The sequence below is a fragment of the Coffea eugenioides genome, chromosome 5 (genome assembly GCF_003713205.1).
Source record: "Coffea eugenioides isolate CCC68of chromosome 5, Ceug_1.0, whole genome shotgun sequence".
NCBI classification, from domain to species: domain Eukaryota; kingdom Viridiplantae; phylum Streptophyta; class Magnoliopsida; order Gentianales; family Rubiaceae; genus Coffea; species Coffea eugenioides.
The window spans coordinates 3475647-3492116 of record NC_040039.1 but is presented as its reverse complement, the minus strand read 5'-3'; the positions used below and the strand labels follow the sequence as shown (position 1 = coordinate 3492116).

General features: G+C 36.3%; 2 protein-coding genes across 2 annotated transcripts; one reads left to right on the top strand and one right to left on the bottom strand.

Annotated features, from left to right (window-relative positions):
- Positions 1–852: 852 nt before the first annotated feature.
- Positions 853–3876, bottom strand: LOC113770171 (protein DETOXIFICATION 41). The gene is made up of 8 exons (XM_027314562.1): positions 3349–3876; positions 2222–2766; positions 2054–2140; positions 1925–1981; positions 1591–1829; positions 1404–1522; positions 1225–1311; positions 853–1134 (listed from the first exon to the last, which is right to left on the bottom strand). The coding sequence occupies exons 1-8, from the start codon at positions 3658–3660 to the stop codon at positions 1063–1065; spliced, it is 1518 nt and encodes a 505-aa protein (XP_027170363.1). The 5' UTR covers positions 3661–3876; the 3' UTR covers positions 853–1062.
- Positions 3877–6714: 2838 nt separating this feature from the next.
- LOC113770998 lies at positions 6715–10100 on the top strand. Its single transcript, XM_027315631.1, has 6 exons — positions 6715–6765; positions 6961–8436; positions 8569–9531; positions 9616–9681; positions 9776–9910; positions 9990–10100. The coding sequence occupies exons 1-6, from the start codon at positions 6715–6717 to the stop codon at positions 10098–10100; spliced, it is 2802 nt and encodes a 933-aa protein (XP_027171432.1).
- Positions 10101–16470: the final 6370 nt, after the last annotated feature.

Below are 16470 nucleotides of genomic sequence, written 5' to 3'. Positions count from 1 at the left end.
GGACCTGCTGCTCTAATCCAAGTTTAAAAACATAGAAGTAAAGAGGTGATCTTGCAGTAATCAATTGCATTTCTAAAACTTTTAATCAACATGAAGTTTAACTCTTCATTTATATGAATACTCTAAAATCTTAACATGAGGATATGGGGATTAGGGCTGCAAACGAATCGAGCCGCTCGCGAGCGGCTCGATTCAAGCTCGAGTCGAAATCGAGCTCAAAATATTAAGCTCGCGAGTATATATATATAATTTTTTTTTATTTTAAGTATATATATATATATATTTTTTATTTTAATAGTAAAATTACATATATATCCTTAATATTTTTATTATTTATTAAAAAAATATTATTTTATTTATTTTTTAAAAAATAAAAATAATTATTTTTTTTTATTTTTTTCGAGCTCGAAATTGCCGGCGCGTCGAGCTCGAGCTCGAGTTCGAGTTTGGTAAAATTTAGTCGAGATTCGGCTCGATTAGCTCAAAACTTGACTCGACTCGGCTCGTTTGCAGTCCTAATGGGGATGAAGATAATTACTGTATATGCTGCATATGATTAGGGGCCATTTTGCTTTTGAGGTTCAGCAAAACTAGTAGGACCGTTTTGAAATTTTGTTCGGGTGTCAAAATTAAATTTTTTCCTACATCTTTAGGGACCAAAATCCAATTGGCAAGAGAACTATACAACTTTAGATGATATCAGCAATTTAGTGTCTGATTCTGTTGACGAATGTGATCTCAAATGTTTGCAATAGACCACACTGCAATACGTTTTCATTTGACAATTGAACACTGTGTGATTTTGTTTGTGCACATTTATGCCTCGTAGCGGTCAAAAAAGGCTAGCAATAATTGAGCAAATCCAAAAACTTCATAGTATTCTTCTGCTAATTTCTCTAGGAAGCAAAATCCATTGAACATTTTGCCAGAAAAATGAGCGCCTCAACAACTTGCATACATTTCAAAGACAAACAAGAAGCTGGGGTACCCGTGGCAGTTTCAAGAAGGACAAATAACTTTCCTACGCTGCAAAGAGATAATATTCAATTCGACAATACATTCTCAAATGCCATCAGAATTATCACGTCCCTCTTCATTTGCAGAATCCTTTAAGCGAACGGCAGCTTTGGCAACCTGCAAGCCAATAACAAATTTTGAGTGGTGCAATCTGCATGGTTATCTATTGAATATTCACATAATCAACTCGAACAATTAAGGGATTACCTCAGAGTTCCAGTTTGTTCTCACGGTTAGTATAAATAGTGCCAACGATTGCAGGAAAACTCCTATAATCATTCCCCACCATATCCCCTGAATTTGTTACCACCAAAGCCTGTTATTCAGTACATACATTTGTACAGATAGATGCCAGTAGTACAATGCAAATGTAGATCAGGACTTACAGCCACTCCCAAAGAGGTTTTGAAGCCAAGAACGCAGCCAATTGGGAGGCCAATGATGTAGTAAGTAGCCAAATTGACATAGGCCACAGCAGCTTGCCATCCACTCCCAATTGCCACTCCTGAAAATCAACATGTTTCAAGTGAATTTCACATCTCAGAGCCTGTTTTGCTTTATAAAGTTTCTTACCAGAAAGTATAGGTTGAATGCCATTTGTGAAAACAGAGATAGCCAGCAATGGTGTCAAATTTGAGACAGCCTGAATGACTTGAGAGTCACTTGTGAAGAGCTCACTTAATCCAACCCGAAATATCAGCACAATTGCCGTAAAAACTATACTTATCAGAATGCTGGTTGTGGTTACCACGACGACTGAGAATTTTGCAACCATTGGATGACCTGCTCCAAGTTCATTACTTACTCGAATACTGCAACAAGGCGAGGAGAATGAACAATTAAAGTTGCTACAAGTCTGTCCAGTTTGATCCAGCAGAAAATCAATTTCATGCTTCTATAGTCATACCTGGCAGCAGCAGCTAGCCCCAACATAAATTGCATATCCCAATTCAAATAGTTCATGCTGCAAATTTAGTCAAAATTTTAGCTTGTGAATAACTAAACTGTGGAATAGAAGTAGAGCAAATGTCTTTACCAAATTGAAATGGAGTCCAGCGCGATTGTAGGATTGGAAAGGAGACCTGATATGAGAACAAGACCTTGGAAGTACCATATCTCCAAGCTACAGCATCAGTGAGTATAAGGAATCAATCTTTAGAGAGCAGCATTTAATGTAAGTATGACTGAAGCGCAATGAACATACCATAACATGACAGCAGATGCAGCGGTTAACTTGAAATAAGGCCAGATGCCTTTAAAAGCCCTTATCGACAAACCTGTCCAAGACTCTCTGCAGGATGGACTGAAAAGAATGTAAAGTCCTTGCAAAATTACCAGCAACCACCATGTCAAACTAAGTGTCAGAGCAGCTCCCAGGATCCCATAATTTAGGACATAAACGGCCAGCCAAGTCAGCAAAATGTGCAGGAGGAACACGCCAACAGCGATATAGGCTAGAGGGTTCACAATGTTCTGAGCCTGGAGAAACCTTTGCTGGGGACAACTAATTGCAAACGCATAAAGTTGAGGGATCAGTCCTCTTGCAAAAATTTGGCCTTGTTCGGCTATGCTATCTGATTGACCAATTGATTTGAGGAATGAGCCGGAGTATAGATATAGGAACGTGAGGATAACAGCTGCTCCAACATGTAAGACAATGGCCCTCTGGCAAATGATCCCCATTGCTCCATATTGTCTTGCTCCATAAGCTTGACCACAAACTGTTTGAACTGCACTTGCCATGCCCAACTATAGCATAAGAAATTAGTGGAGTCAGTAACCGAATTATCACCAAAAAGACTGCTATTTGAACTAATTATACTCCACATGATTGCTTTTATATGTGTAAGCGCTTGAAATATGTGCAGGTGAATGATAATTGAGAAGGAAATTAGTAACATGTTTACACTAGAAGAGGCACATTGGTCCAATTTTTTTAGTCAATGAATTCAAAATGATTTTCAGCTGAGTGAATCCCTGCTCTTTTTTCTTTTTTTCTTTACCTCAGTAAGTTCCTTTTCCTTGTTATCAAGGAAATTGGTAGTCAACCATCTGATAAGTAAACTAAGTTATAATATATGTACAGAAACCAAGCATGCATGCTAGATTTGCAGAAAAGAAGGCAAAATATTTGATTCTCCGTTGTTTATCTTTCCTTTTTCAGGGTATAACAAAAGATGGAAAACAATTTTCTTCTTCATACATTACCTCATGTAATTAGCTCATGTATTTAGAGGAAAGCAAGAGTCTACACAACATGTGCAGTAGAAATATAGAACTAAAGAGTCAATAGATATATAACAGCTGGAATTCCATAAGGATACAACCTACCATGATTCCATAAGCAAGGCCTTGAATTCCTACACAAGCAATGGATGCCCCGGCCAGCTCGAGTGCACCCAAGTGGCCTGTGAACGAGAGTGTCACAAAACTAAGCATGTAATTGAAAACATAAACTATAATCGAAGCTCCAGAAAGCAGCCAAAGTAGCCTTGATTCCCAGGCAAATAGCTTAGGATACCACCGGATAGGAATCGGCCTATGCTCCAAGAACTCTTCAATAACACTGGACGTCAAATCCGGAATCTGAGAATGAGAATCAAGTCCAAGAAGCAGAGGCTGGTATTCTGTAGCTGAGCCCATGTTATGACTTATGACTCTGCTTCCTACTTCAAATCAAACTCTGAAGTGAACCAAGTTCTTTAGCATGCCAGTTCGTTGAAGTAGATCAAATTCACAGCAGTTTATATCAAAATTTTATCAGGTTTCGAAGTTAGTAATTGATGCGTAGAGGATAAACATCCATGCTTTGCTTACTTGCTTGTCTTTAACTACCATTCCAATTTGAAGTTTAGAGATAATTAAGCAATGCATCTATGACAAGTAGATAGAAGAACGACAGACGTTGGTAAAGTTTTAAAGTTAAACTTTCCAACTAACAGTCCTTAATCTGGTCAAAGTACCTGGAACTTTGGCTAAAAACTGCTCTTTTGCAGGATCATGCGTTTATTACAGGAAGATTATCATTCAATTATCATTTATTGCCTGCAATTTCTTTTATATCAGGACAATCTATGGCCCCAAAATAGCATTCTTCAAAAGAATGTTATATGTGGAATGTGGTTCCACGCTAAACCACCTGAAACGTTACATATATGCTAGTACTTAGCTATTAGAGCTATAGAATTGACTTTTCAATGATTAGGACACCACGTTGTTGTTGTTGTGAAGGTCCAACAACAAATAACAACTACCCTTCTTTCAACAAGATCAAGAAAATAGGAAGGAAGAAGAGTAGCCGGTTCTGCCAGGGTAGGTGGCCCGGATGCTAATGATAGTCCTCGTCTATTATTTTGGATGAAAAAATATGAGCCATTTGTAATGGATCCAAAGTGGAAGGAATAACATGGGCTAGCCTGAACTTCTTAACTCGCAATTTTTGAGTGTCAAATTACTATTGGATCGTTGCCCAATCATTTTGATCCAATTCGCATGATTACTATGTACAATTCTGTTTTCCGTTTACCTTTTCTTTCCCGTCAGATGCTGCAAAGTGCAAACTTAGCCTCTAATTATTGCAGAAAAAAAAAAATCACCCATTGCATGCAATGTTTGAAACTCGCACCTGATAGTGACCCGAAGGAACTTAGAAGTCAAGAATCAATGGGTTCAACCGGTTGGGTAGAGAGGAGAACCTAAGATCTAGTTGGAAAAAAGGTTGGGTTGGGTGGTAAGATAGTAGGATTGTAAGTTGGTCTTGATTCAAAACCTTTCATTTATCAAAAATAAAAAAAAAATGAGATCCAGATGACGACATAATAATAATGTCATAAATATATTAATTTTACATAAATACATATACATATACATATATATACATACACGCATAATGCATACATACACACACGTATGTATGTATGTATACATATATATATATATATATATATATAATAGAATAACATAGAAAATTCCCCTTGACTTGGCATACTTTGATGAGTTTACACCTAACACAAAGGATTCATACAACAAAGGAGGCAAGAAATGTGACCTGGAAATGATCATGGGTGAATTTAAAATTTCTTGAAATATAAATACTAAAAAATGTTAGGACATGAAGAGCAAACCATCAAGTAAAGCATAGTCCCTTCTCACCCATCTTCTTCGCCGGCAGCATATTGTTTCTTTCGTGTAGTTTGTCAATCACAATTTAATTACTTTGACCGTTCAAACCCGCTCATTAACTTTAAATGAGTCTAAATAGGTATCCAATTAAATCCATTTAATTGGTGGGTAGGGTATTGACTTGACTCATTCATTTATATTCATTTAAAAATAATTTTAATTTCAATTTTAATTTTTAGTAAGTGTCAAGGAGATAAATTTGAATTTCCTACCAATCTAATAACAATAAAATACCATTATTTCTTGTCAAACAGCATACAACAAAATAAAAAATAATTAAAATTTCAAATGAGTCATAAATGGATAATTGAGTATACCCATACCCATTTATTAAATAAGTATAAATGAGTTGATCCAATTATACCCATTACCCAAGTTAACACACCCAAATTCAACAAAATCATCTTTTTTGATACCTCTACTTTCATGTTACCGTTCTTTAATCAGAGAACGAATGCACATACATACCAAGACGAGAGCACATACACGCACGCCCAAACACAGAGAATGTGTGTTCATACCTTTTCACTAATAATAATAAAAAAGCTTTCTATGTCATTCTTTTATAGGGCCTTGTTGTACTACTATGAGTATTTGAGCCTCTAACTGTACTTCTTTTTAAGCCAAAAAAAAAGGGATAATTGCAGAAACCTCCCCTGAGTTTTATGGTAATAGCATTGACCTCCCCTATGAATTTTGAAATAGCAATCACCTCCCTAAAAAAAGGCGGACACAATTTAATAGATTCTTCATGGTCAATTTACTAACATACCCTCACTGAAATTTAATTTTACCAAAGAATGTGATGACTTAAACCCAATAAAATGTTTGTCATTTTGATAATTGTAGTTTACACTAAATTAACTATTTATGCATAGTTTAACTAAATAACTAAATAACTAATAATCTAATTAATTAATTAACTAATTATCTGTTGACATAAATAGATAATTAACTAATTAACTTTAGATGCTTAACTAATTATCTAATTAGTTAATTAACTTCTTAATTAACTAACTAACTAACTCAAGCTGTAGTCTCCGTCCAGCTTTGATTAAGAGTATGCTTTAGTGTGAGACTAGTTTTAGAGGCAAGAACAGGGCGGCAATTGCTGAGGAAGATGGCGCCATGAATTGGCGCCAATTTGTTACAAGTTGCTCTTGAGGTGACAAGCTGCCTACTTGCAGCATAAGAGAGTGTGCCTTGCAGATAAAATTCTGACCATTGAGAGAAGGAAACATAAGAGAAGAAAATTGGAACTCTGGCTTAGTTCATGGGAGGCTGATTGTCTGTGAGAGATAAACAACATATGTGACCGTGAGCTAGGAACCAATTTTGAGCATCAACTGCAGTTAATTTGCAAGAACTGAAGTGGAGTAGGTAAATAAATTTGTACTTTAGCTCTTGTATGATCATGTTTTTGAATACTGAGTGCAGTGAATGCATGTTTGTTGTTCCATCATGAGTTGAATGTGTTAGTAATGATCAGAAACAAATGTGATGTTATTGTCAGTAATGATCAATGCCAAATATGATGATATTGTAGCTGGTTTTAGACGAGCTGCTGTACTCTGCTATTCATGTTGTTTTAGACATGTTAATCAATGGATGTTTTGATCATGATCTATTTTTCGATCTTTTAAGACTTGTATCAACTCAGTGAATGCTACAATAGTCTTGAGTTCATGACTAGTCATCAGTGTAGACATAAGTGTCTAAACTAGATACAGTTGTCTGCTATTTGCTACTTACATTGCTCAGTTTCTGTCACTTTTGAAACCTAGGATGGCTCTTTTTTCTGCTTATGATATAGCTGTTCACTATGAGGAGAAACAAGTGAGAATTCCAAATATCGATCCAATTGGTTACTGTTACCTTAATCTACTATTTGATGTTGCTGAGAAGGTGTTCGGTGAAGTCCCTGGGCATCTGAATAAGTTAATACATATGACGTGTCAGATTCCTAAGACAGATCATATGTTTGATATTACAGATGATGATAGTGTACGTGAAATGTTTGAAATGCATAAGTCTGGAAGAATGATTAATGTGCATGTGCAGGATATGGATGTTATTCCATCTTATAAAGCTAATCAGATAAATGAAAATGGTCATAACACTGATTTGAACTTAAGAGGAAAAGGAAAGGACAAGGTATGTGTTGTTGCCATTGATGATTCTGAGGGTGAATATAGTTATTCCAGCTCTGATTCAAGCTGGCTGCACAGCATGGATAGTGACAATGAGAAAGATTTAGATGTTCATAGCGATAGTGATGAATCTGACATGTCATTTTCTGATTTTGATGACAATGAGGAGGGTGCCTTAGTTCTTTATTCTGAAAATGAAGAAGAAACTGACCCTGTTCAGCAAGCTTTGAAATCAAAACTGTGGACGTACAACCCAAAAGTAGAGATAGAGTTTAAGAAAGGTCAACTATTTACTAATGTCGATGCATTTAGAGCAGTTTTAAAGGACTATGTAATTCAGAAAGGATTTCCAATTATGAGACTGAAGAATGAGAAGAGCAGAGTCACTGTTGTTTGTGGTGTTGAAGGGTGCAAATGGAGAATCCATGCATCACCAGTTTTAGATTCCATGACCTTTATGATTAAGACTTATCAAGGTGAACACACATGTGTGATGGACAGGAAGAACACAGAAGCTACAGCTGACTGGATTGCCAAGAAACTAGTTCCAGTCATGAGAATTCACCCCAACATGTCCACCAAAGGGGTAGAAGCTGAGATGATTAAGTATGGTGTGCATCCAAGCAAATGGCAGATGTATAGAGCACTAACTAAAGCAAGAAATGAGATTGAAGGCAATCACATTGAATCGTACGCCAAATTGCCAAAGTATGCAGAGCTGATCAGGAAATACAACCCACAAAGTATCTGCAAAATACATTATGATAGGCCTACTCTTCTTGTTGAGCCTAGATTTCTCAGAATGTTTATTAGTTTCAAAGCTCAAAGAAGTGGATTTGTTGAAGGCTGTACACCTTTTGTTGGTTTTGATGGATGTTTTTTAAAAGGTGCTTATGGTGGTGTGCTTCTCACAGCAGTCACATTAGATGCTAACAATAGCATTTTTCCTATTGCATTTACTGTGGCTGAAGCTGAAAATAAAGAAACCTGGAGTTGGTTTTTTCATTACTTTGAGGAGTTTTTTGGACCATTTACTTCAGAAAATGGTTTTCATGGTCCTCTAACCTTCATGAGTGACAGGCAAAAGGTGAGCTTCACAACAAGCCTTGAACATTATTCTGATTCTGTTATGCATCCAGATTCTGGAATAGTTATGTACTCGTCAATGATTCTGTATTTTTTAGTGTAACTTGTTTGCATGTTTTGGTGATCATTTCAGGGCCTGAATATAGCTTATGAAGAGAGAGTGCCTGTTGCTAGTGGAAGACATTGCTGTAGGCATATCTGCAGTAATTTTAAAGCTCAATTTCCTGATATTCTGCTTAGTAACTTGTTCTGGAGAGCAGCAAAAAGCTTTGATGTTGCAGGACATAATGAAGCCATGGCTAGCATAAAGGAGTTAAACAAAGAAGCATGGAAATACTTGGATAAAATTCCTAAAACAACATGGTGCAGATATACCTTCAATACTGGACTAAAATGTGATCATGTCACAAATAACTGCACTGAGTCCTTCAATGCATGGATAGGTGAGCTAAGAGGGAAGCCTATCTTGACACTTGTTGATGGGCTGAGGAAGAAGTTCATGAAGAAAATGCATAAGCGATATCAGAAAGGGTGCATGCTCACCACTGCCATCACACCAAAGATGCTTGGTAAACTACAAAAAATAGGACAAGCATCAAGACAATGTGAACTCACTATGGCTTCTACTGATGTATTTGAAGTGGGGGATATGAACAGGTCCTACATAGTCAATTTATCAGCTAAAACTTGTGATTGTGGAGCATTTCAAATTTCAGGCCTTCCTTGTAAACATGCTGCACTAGGGATTATCTACAAGAGAGAAAAGCTGGAATCCTACTGTGAGCATTGGTTCTCAAGAGATAAGTACTTAAAGACATATTCAAGTATGATTCATCCAATTCCTGATGAGAAAATGTGGCCACCTATGCCATATGTTACACCTATAACAGTCCTGCCTCCTCCATTAAGGAGAGCTCCAAGTAGACCAAAGACTAAAAGGAGAAGGGAACATGATGAAGGACAGTCCGCGTCACAACCAAAAAGACTTTGCTACATCAAGTGTGGAAACTGTGGCTCTTTTGGTCACAACAAGAGGTCATGTCAAGGAGCACCTGTCCAGAATAAGAAGAATGGCAACAGAACTACTGGCCAGCAGGTGTTATATGTGCTGAAATTGCTACTGAATGTGATTATTTTATATCAATTCATTACTTACAATTAGCTTGTTCCTTAACAACAGAGCTATAGAAGAGGCAAACCAGGAAGAGGGACTGCAAACACGGGCCTGTCAGGAGCAACTCTTTGGGTAAGATTTTTTTAACTTATTTAAGCTTCTGATTGTAACATTTATAGCACATGCCTTGTCGAAACTAATATTACTTGTCAATGTTTACTGCTAGGATCATGTCACTGGCAATGTTCCAGTTGTACACTCAAGCCAAGGCAGCAATCCTTCTCCTTCAACTCAACCTGCACCTGCAACTGTGAATGTGCATGTGCAGAATCAGAGCACAACAACCACTTCAAAGAAAAAGGTGCAATTGAATGAGTGCATTTTATGATATGCTTCAATAAGATGCTTGAGTGTAATGTTCAACACGTGTGATTGTGCAGAGAGGAAGACCTTTAAGCAATACTGGTGCATCTGCTAGAGGGAGCAGCAAGAGAAACTACTCAAATACTGCTCAGATCACTCAAATTGTGGAACAAGCTGATCATCAGTAAATTGCTACATTTCAAGTTGCTACACCTGCATCTGAATCCATCAATGCAGCTACAACACTGCACTCAACAAATGTTAGCAACAATAGTAGTTTTAGTATGCAATTCTGATACTATCTCTATAGTTTTGGCAAGTGAATGCTTACTGCTGAAAGTATCAACTCAGTAGTATGCCATTAATTAGGTACATAACAGAGCTATTTTGTACTCTACTGTGGCAGTTTTAGACATGTTTCTGCCTCTCACGACATTGCAATCCTCACCATCTGTTCTAAGTGATTTAATGGTTCAGATGGTGTTTTGAACCTTTTGTGGATTGCTCAGTCATGCTCTGCTATTACTTGCCTGTTGTGTTTCACTTTTGTAGTACTTCAAATTACTGAATTCTGATCAAACTTGTTGTATTAATGCATTAATCTTGTAATACAAGTATGCTTCTGTGACTGTTTTGTTTTGTATTGTTGGTAACAAGTGATTTTGTATTGATGACAGTAGATATAAACAGAACTCTGGCTTGCATTTATATTGTAAACTACAAACGCTGCTGCATACATGATGAAGGGAACTTGTTCCTCTCCTATGTCTTACATATAAATTCGAACTGCAGCTATATCTACTTCATCACTAATGTACATTTCTGGATAGCATCGGCCTATTGACTTCACAATATGGATGAAAACATAAACAGCAACAAGTATGAGATTGATGATGAAAAGTATAGCCACTGCACTTGTCAGAACAGTTGGCATTTCCCTTCTAGCAGCCATAGACCTTTGTTGCTGTAGGTGCGATTGTAGCACTGAATTGGTGTCATAGTTTCTACTGTTAACCTCTTCTTCTTCTGGACCCTCATACCACTGGAAGTACTTGCCATTTGCACAAAAAAAGTATAATTTGTTGGGGTTGTTTTCAGACTCAGAAATCTTCAATGTTGCCTTTCTATTGCACCAGCAATATTTGTTTTGTATTGTGAAGGATGTAGGAGAGTTCCATGATGTTCTCCTGTGGCTGGAAGAAGCCATTTTCTGATTTCTGCAATATGACTTGAAACTGCCAAACTGAGTATCAAGCAAGCTGTGTTTTGAGCTGGAAAATTGCTGCTGCATACATGAGTCCAGATTCTGGTATTCATTTTGCTACTAACCATCGTTTATAAGCTAGTGCCTTAGTTACATCAATTAGCCGTTAAGTAGCCGTTGGTTTCTCAGCAAATGAAGTTGTTGCAGGTCATCATCTGGAAGCATGTTGTTGCATTTATACCCCCTGAACTTCCTTGTGCTTAATGAAAAAGCCCCTCTCTTGTTAATACTACTTGTCAACCAACATCAGGGCAAATTTGGAACAAATTTTTTATCTCACTTGTACAGCTAATTTTTTAATGGGAATTGAAGCTGCCTGGACTGATTTTGCAACTTAATGTTCCTGTTGAGGGGTGCTATCTGCCATTTCAGAACTTAGAGGGGAGCTCAGTGCAACTGTCAGTAGTTTCAGGGGAGGTTTCTGCAATTTTCCCAAAAAAAAAAGATTAAAGAATGGAGAAGTATATTAGTAAAGATTTAGAAAGATCTAGGGAAAAAAATGAATGGTTTGCCATAAGTTTTTATTGTCTCTCTTTTCTAGTCTTTTACAGCTTAGAACCAAGCAGGGCACACATATCAACACATAATATCCTTCAGATGACAAAAGGGATTAATCACGCTTTACCCCCTGAACATATAGGGTAGTCACACTTTTTCTTAAATTTTTTTTCTAGCAGGGAGAGGTAGGATATACACACTTTGCCTCCTATAGGATAGTCACACTTTTTATTTTAAATTTTTTTAGTAGGGAGAGGTGAGAAACATATAGGGTAGTCACACTTTTTATTTTTAATTTTTTTAAATAAGAAGATGTGAGATTTGAGAAGATGAGAGGTGGAAAAAAGATTATAGTCCAAAACCTCTAGGTTTTAGGGCTTGGTTTTAACTTAGCCATTGGATTAAGTAGTCACACTTGACTACCCTCAACTTAGAATATATACCTGACTTGACTATTCAAAGGTTGGCAACAATAGCATCATCAAAAAAAAAATGTGATAAAATGACACCATACAAAATTAGGATTAATCATAATTTGCCTCCCTAACTTCGGAGTTAATAACACCATACAAAATTAGGTATCATAATTGTGTAATAGCATCATATATTGTAATTATTAAAACTCTAAAGTGCTCTAATAGAAATTATAATTCATCATAATTGATATTGCTAGTCACGTGAAAGCAAGTTTTCTTGTTTGTATTGCATTTTTTCTTTAACAAAATACCTCGTTTCTTATTTCAGAGAAAATATTCTAAGTATAAAAAACGTATCCATGCTATTTTGATCTTATCAAAACCACAATTTTGTCAATTTATGTTTATATCTCATTCATCGCTATCTTTTGGAACAAAAATTTCGACAAAAAGCAAAGTGAAATATTTAGTTGGCATAATTGATATTAATTATTGATGAAATGCATTGAATTGGTTGTTCTTTTTCTGGTTTAATTCATCAGAATCACTACAATTCAAAGAATGTTTCTTTGTAACTGTTAACATAATTCTTATTAATTATTAAAGAAATGCAATGTAATCTGTCCATTTATTAGTGTCAAGAGCAATATTGATATTACAAAAACCAAAACCAGTTTTTACTTATACTTACACTTAAGACTCATCGTGCTTTTTATATAGTAATTGATTAGAGCTCATACTTTTACCATTGAACGCTAGTTTAGACAAATGCAACATAAGTTTTCGAAAGAAGCACATAACAAACAAAAGTAACCCAAGAAAGATTTAAACAGACCTGAAAGCAGGCATTTTAACACCTTAAAGAATTGCATCCAAAATGAAAAATAACATCATAAATTCTGGACAACACAATTCAAATTATGTAATCTTAACTATGTACCAAACTCAAAGCATAACTCCACCTCATAACACTTGTCCATCTACAAAAGAAATGATTCAATGAAAGAGACATAGTACTGCTGCAAGTCCAAAATCAAATCCAACCACCCAAGTCGTTGCACTCATTCAAAAGAAAACTTGTCTTCCAATACCATAACTTTTAGAAACTTTATGAAGGAACTCTTTGGGATTCTCATCTTTTTCCTTACTACCGTTTGTGTAGTCACTCTCATTTTCATCTTCTTCCTCAGAGTCTCCATAATCAACCTCATGCATATCAAATCTACAGTCACCTTTCACAAGTACAGTCGTCCTCCACTTTTCTCATTTTCACTGTAATCGGAATCCGATTGATATTCCAAAATAATAGGAAGAGCCAAACACTTGTCCTTAACATCAAGCTAATATACAAAGGAATTCCCAGCTGCATTAAGTGGGTTTGTACCCTAAAGGTCAAATGGTTCTATATTTATCCAATCTGAGTAGAGAAAATGGAGCTAATGATGAAACTCTTGAGATGTCTAATAGTAACTGCCCAATTTACTAGATACGACCCAATTCTTCTTCTCCTACGAAATTCTACCACCAACAAATCATCTAAGAGAACTCAAGCCATGCTAGTGGATCAATATCCAAACTAATTTAAGTTCCCAGTTTTTTTTTCCAAGATAATGGATCAATATAACTAATAGTATAATTTGGCCATGCTTAAAATACATATACATAGGAGATAAGACTTGATTCTTTTCCAGTATATTCTATTGTCTACATATTATAGCAAGAGAGGAGTATCCCTTTGGTGCACTGAAGTCCATAGAAAGCATAGGATAATGATGGACACATTAGATATGCTCCATCCCGTGAAGTTTGCTCATTATTTTGGCCATATAAGTTGATGGATCAATCTTGTTTTTAGTGTTTTGTTGTAGGCAGACGAGTGACATGTATACCCCACGTTTATATGAGCTACCTATACGTTGATGAGATCATCGTTCATGCCAATCTCCACAATCTGTCCATCCTAGATACTATCTGTCACATCCACATATTGGACATAAAAACCTGATTTGCTATAATAATGTTGGTACATCCAGCAAGTTAGGTACGCTTCTTGAACATCTTTTTCACATTCTGTATCTGGTGCAATCGCGAACAAATAGAGGATGAGAATTTTAGGGCTGTCTGTCAGCGCTCTTAGTATGAGGATAATCTGCATCTTTCTCCAAAGACAATTGAAACCCATTTTCTCTAACCTATGTCAATTAACATGTTTGTCCTTTAGCAATCTATCATAAATTGATTAGTAGGAAAAAAAGTAAACAAATTTAATCAATAAATCTTGTAATCAATTGATTAGTAGAAAAAGTACACAAGTTAATCAATAAATCTATACAGGCACAAAAGAAGGTTGTGTTTTTTCAACTAGTAAAATAGAATAGAAACAATATCATCGAACTACATACTATGTAACTACTATTAGTTAATATATCAATAATTATTGGTTACCTTGAGAAGCAAACAGACTCAAGACAAACTATATGTTTCAAAAAATGATACTTTATTTTGATTCAAAACATAAGCTATAAGATGCACAAAACTCAGAGAGATAACATACTAGATCAAGGCCAATTCTATAGAGTATAACTCATACATCTACTGAGTTTATCTCACATAGAGAAGTTACAAAAATGACTATATGTTTTAATACTGCATAGTTCATCTCTCACATAGAGGAGCTACAAAGATGACTAAATGTTTTAGTGCAACATGTCGGGAAAACCGGGTAATTTCCCACTCAAAATTGCAACTACCAGATGCGTAACAAAAGAGATAAGAAAAGAAAGGAACACACTCGAAATTGATAACGGAGTGCGGCCAAATGCGCCTAATCTCCGAGCACCGCCTAAGCAACCTGCTCTTATTAATTTGGGAGAAGAAAGAATACAAAATTTTAGTGTGTTACAATTGGGAGGGGAGAGTGTTAATTTATAACTCTCAAGCTGTGACAGCCCCACCTTTCCTTAAGGCGGACCAAAGGGGTTAGCGGACTGCTTGCCCAACTCTCGTCAGGACTACTAGGACAAAATTAACACAATCTAAACATTCCAAAATATAATACTGCACTTAAACGATTCTACCACCATAGGAAAAGAACAATTCCAAGCCAAAACAACACGTGAACATTACTAAATACTTTAATATACACAAGGTTGCAACTTTACAGATCAAAAGGAAATGTTCGATCAAGATACATTTAAGGTTTTCCATCCATCGAGGAGCTATACAAAAGAATATTTAAACTAGCTCAACTCATGCTTTAAAGCTCCATAACCTTCAAAAGATACTCCCTGTAAGGAAAACAAAGTCAACAAGGTGAGCTTTCGCCCAATGAGGTACCATCACGCAAGTAAACAAAATTCACATAAGCACAAAGTTGCTCAATCCAAATACGTTCAATAAATGAATCAACTAGCACCACATTTCAATAAAGATTTCTAAACGGATACGGTCGGCTCTCAAGAGCCCATTTCCTTGCTTGCCGTACTTGATCTCGCCCCGTTGACCCTCCGTCAACCTTTAAGGAGTAACCAATACCGTAGACTCCACTTTCTCCAATTCCTTCCACCTCACATACCCCTACCGGGCCCGAACTCCAACCAGTTCAGTAATGGTAATACTCAAGTATATCAAAATCAAGAGTCTCGTACCCATCGATTCCTTAGAAACAGTTCCACATGGCTTATCAATTTCCTCGACCAAACCCTTGCTGGCTCGATTCAATTGACCACCAATGGAGTTGAGCTCATAATCAACAGTATAAGTCGTTGGATGCATGTCCAAACGACACCAATTTAAGTATAATCAAGACAATTCAAGTGATACAGTAAACAGTCAATTAAGCCATAGAGTACGAGAGTGGTAAAGTACACTCTCGTCTCAACCAGTATCATCAGTAAACACAAACATTCCAATCATACATCTCAAGTATAACAAAGCCAAGAAGTATCAATCATGTGAGTAGTACACTCACCAATCAAACAAAAGAAATTTCACAAATTTCCGTCCAATAAGCGCATTGGGTCACCGGCACGCCCTAAAACATTCAAGTAAACACAATGAGACTCGAATACGAGTCATAAGCCGAATCTACATACTACTAGAGTAAGACCAAATAGAACGTATAAGTGCAAAATCAAACTAGGGAGAGTCCGGAAATGAAGTTTAAGCCCTAAATCCAAAATGCATATTTGACGTTATTTAGCGTATTAGACACAACCAGAGCTACAATTATCAGATTGCGGTGCAATTTATACTGTTTCGAAGTTAAGATAAAGGGCTACAATTTTTATGAAGATCACTTAGTCCAGTTCGTAGTGTAGATAGGTCAAAATTTCAATGTACCAAATGAGAATCGCACAAACAGGTCAACTAACCGTATTC

What these genes read in the sequence shown, in the direction of transcription:
- LOC113770171 (XM_027314562.1), bottom strand. Translation starts at nt 3,660, where the DNA reads ATGGGCTCAGCTACAGAATACCAGCCTCTGCTTCTTGGACTTGATTCT. An exon ending in CTGGACTCCATTTCAATTTG is followed by an intron (nt 1,982 to 2,053) that starts GTAAAGACATTT and finishes CTAAATTTGCAG; the next exon opens with CATGAACTATTTGAATTGGG. An exon ending in GAACAAACTGGAACTCTGAG is followed by an intron (nt 1,135 to 1,224) that starts GTAATCCCTTAA and finishes ATTGGCTTGCAG; the next exon opens with GTTGCCAAAGCTGCCGTTCG.
- LOC113770998 (XM_027315631.1), top strand. Translation starts at nt 6,715, where the DNA reads ATGATCAATGCCAAATATGATGATATTGTAGCTGGTTTTAGACGAGCT. An exon ending in TGTCAGGAGCAACTCTTTGG is followed by an intron (nt 9,682 to 9,775) that starts GTAAGATTTTTT and finishes GTTTACTGCTAG; the next exon opens with GATCATGTCACTGGCAATGT. An exon ending in CAACCACTTCAAAGAAAAAG is followed by an intron (nt 9,911 to 9,989) that starts GTGCAATTGAAT and finishes GTGATTGTGCAG; the next exon opens with AGAGGAAGACCTTTAAGCAA.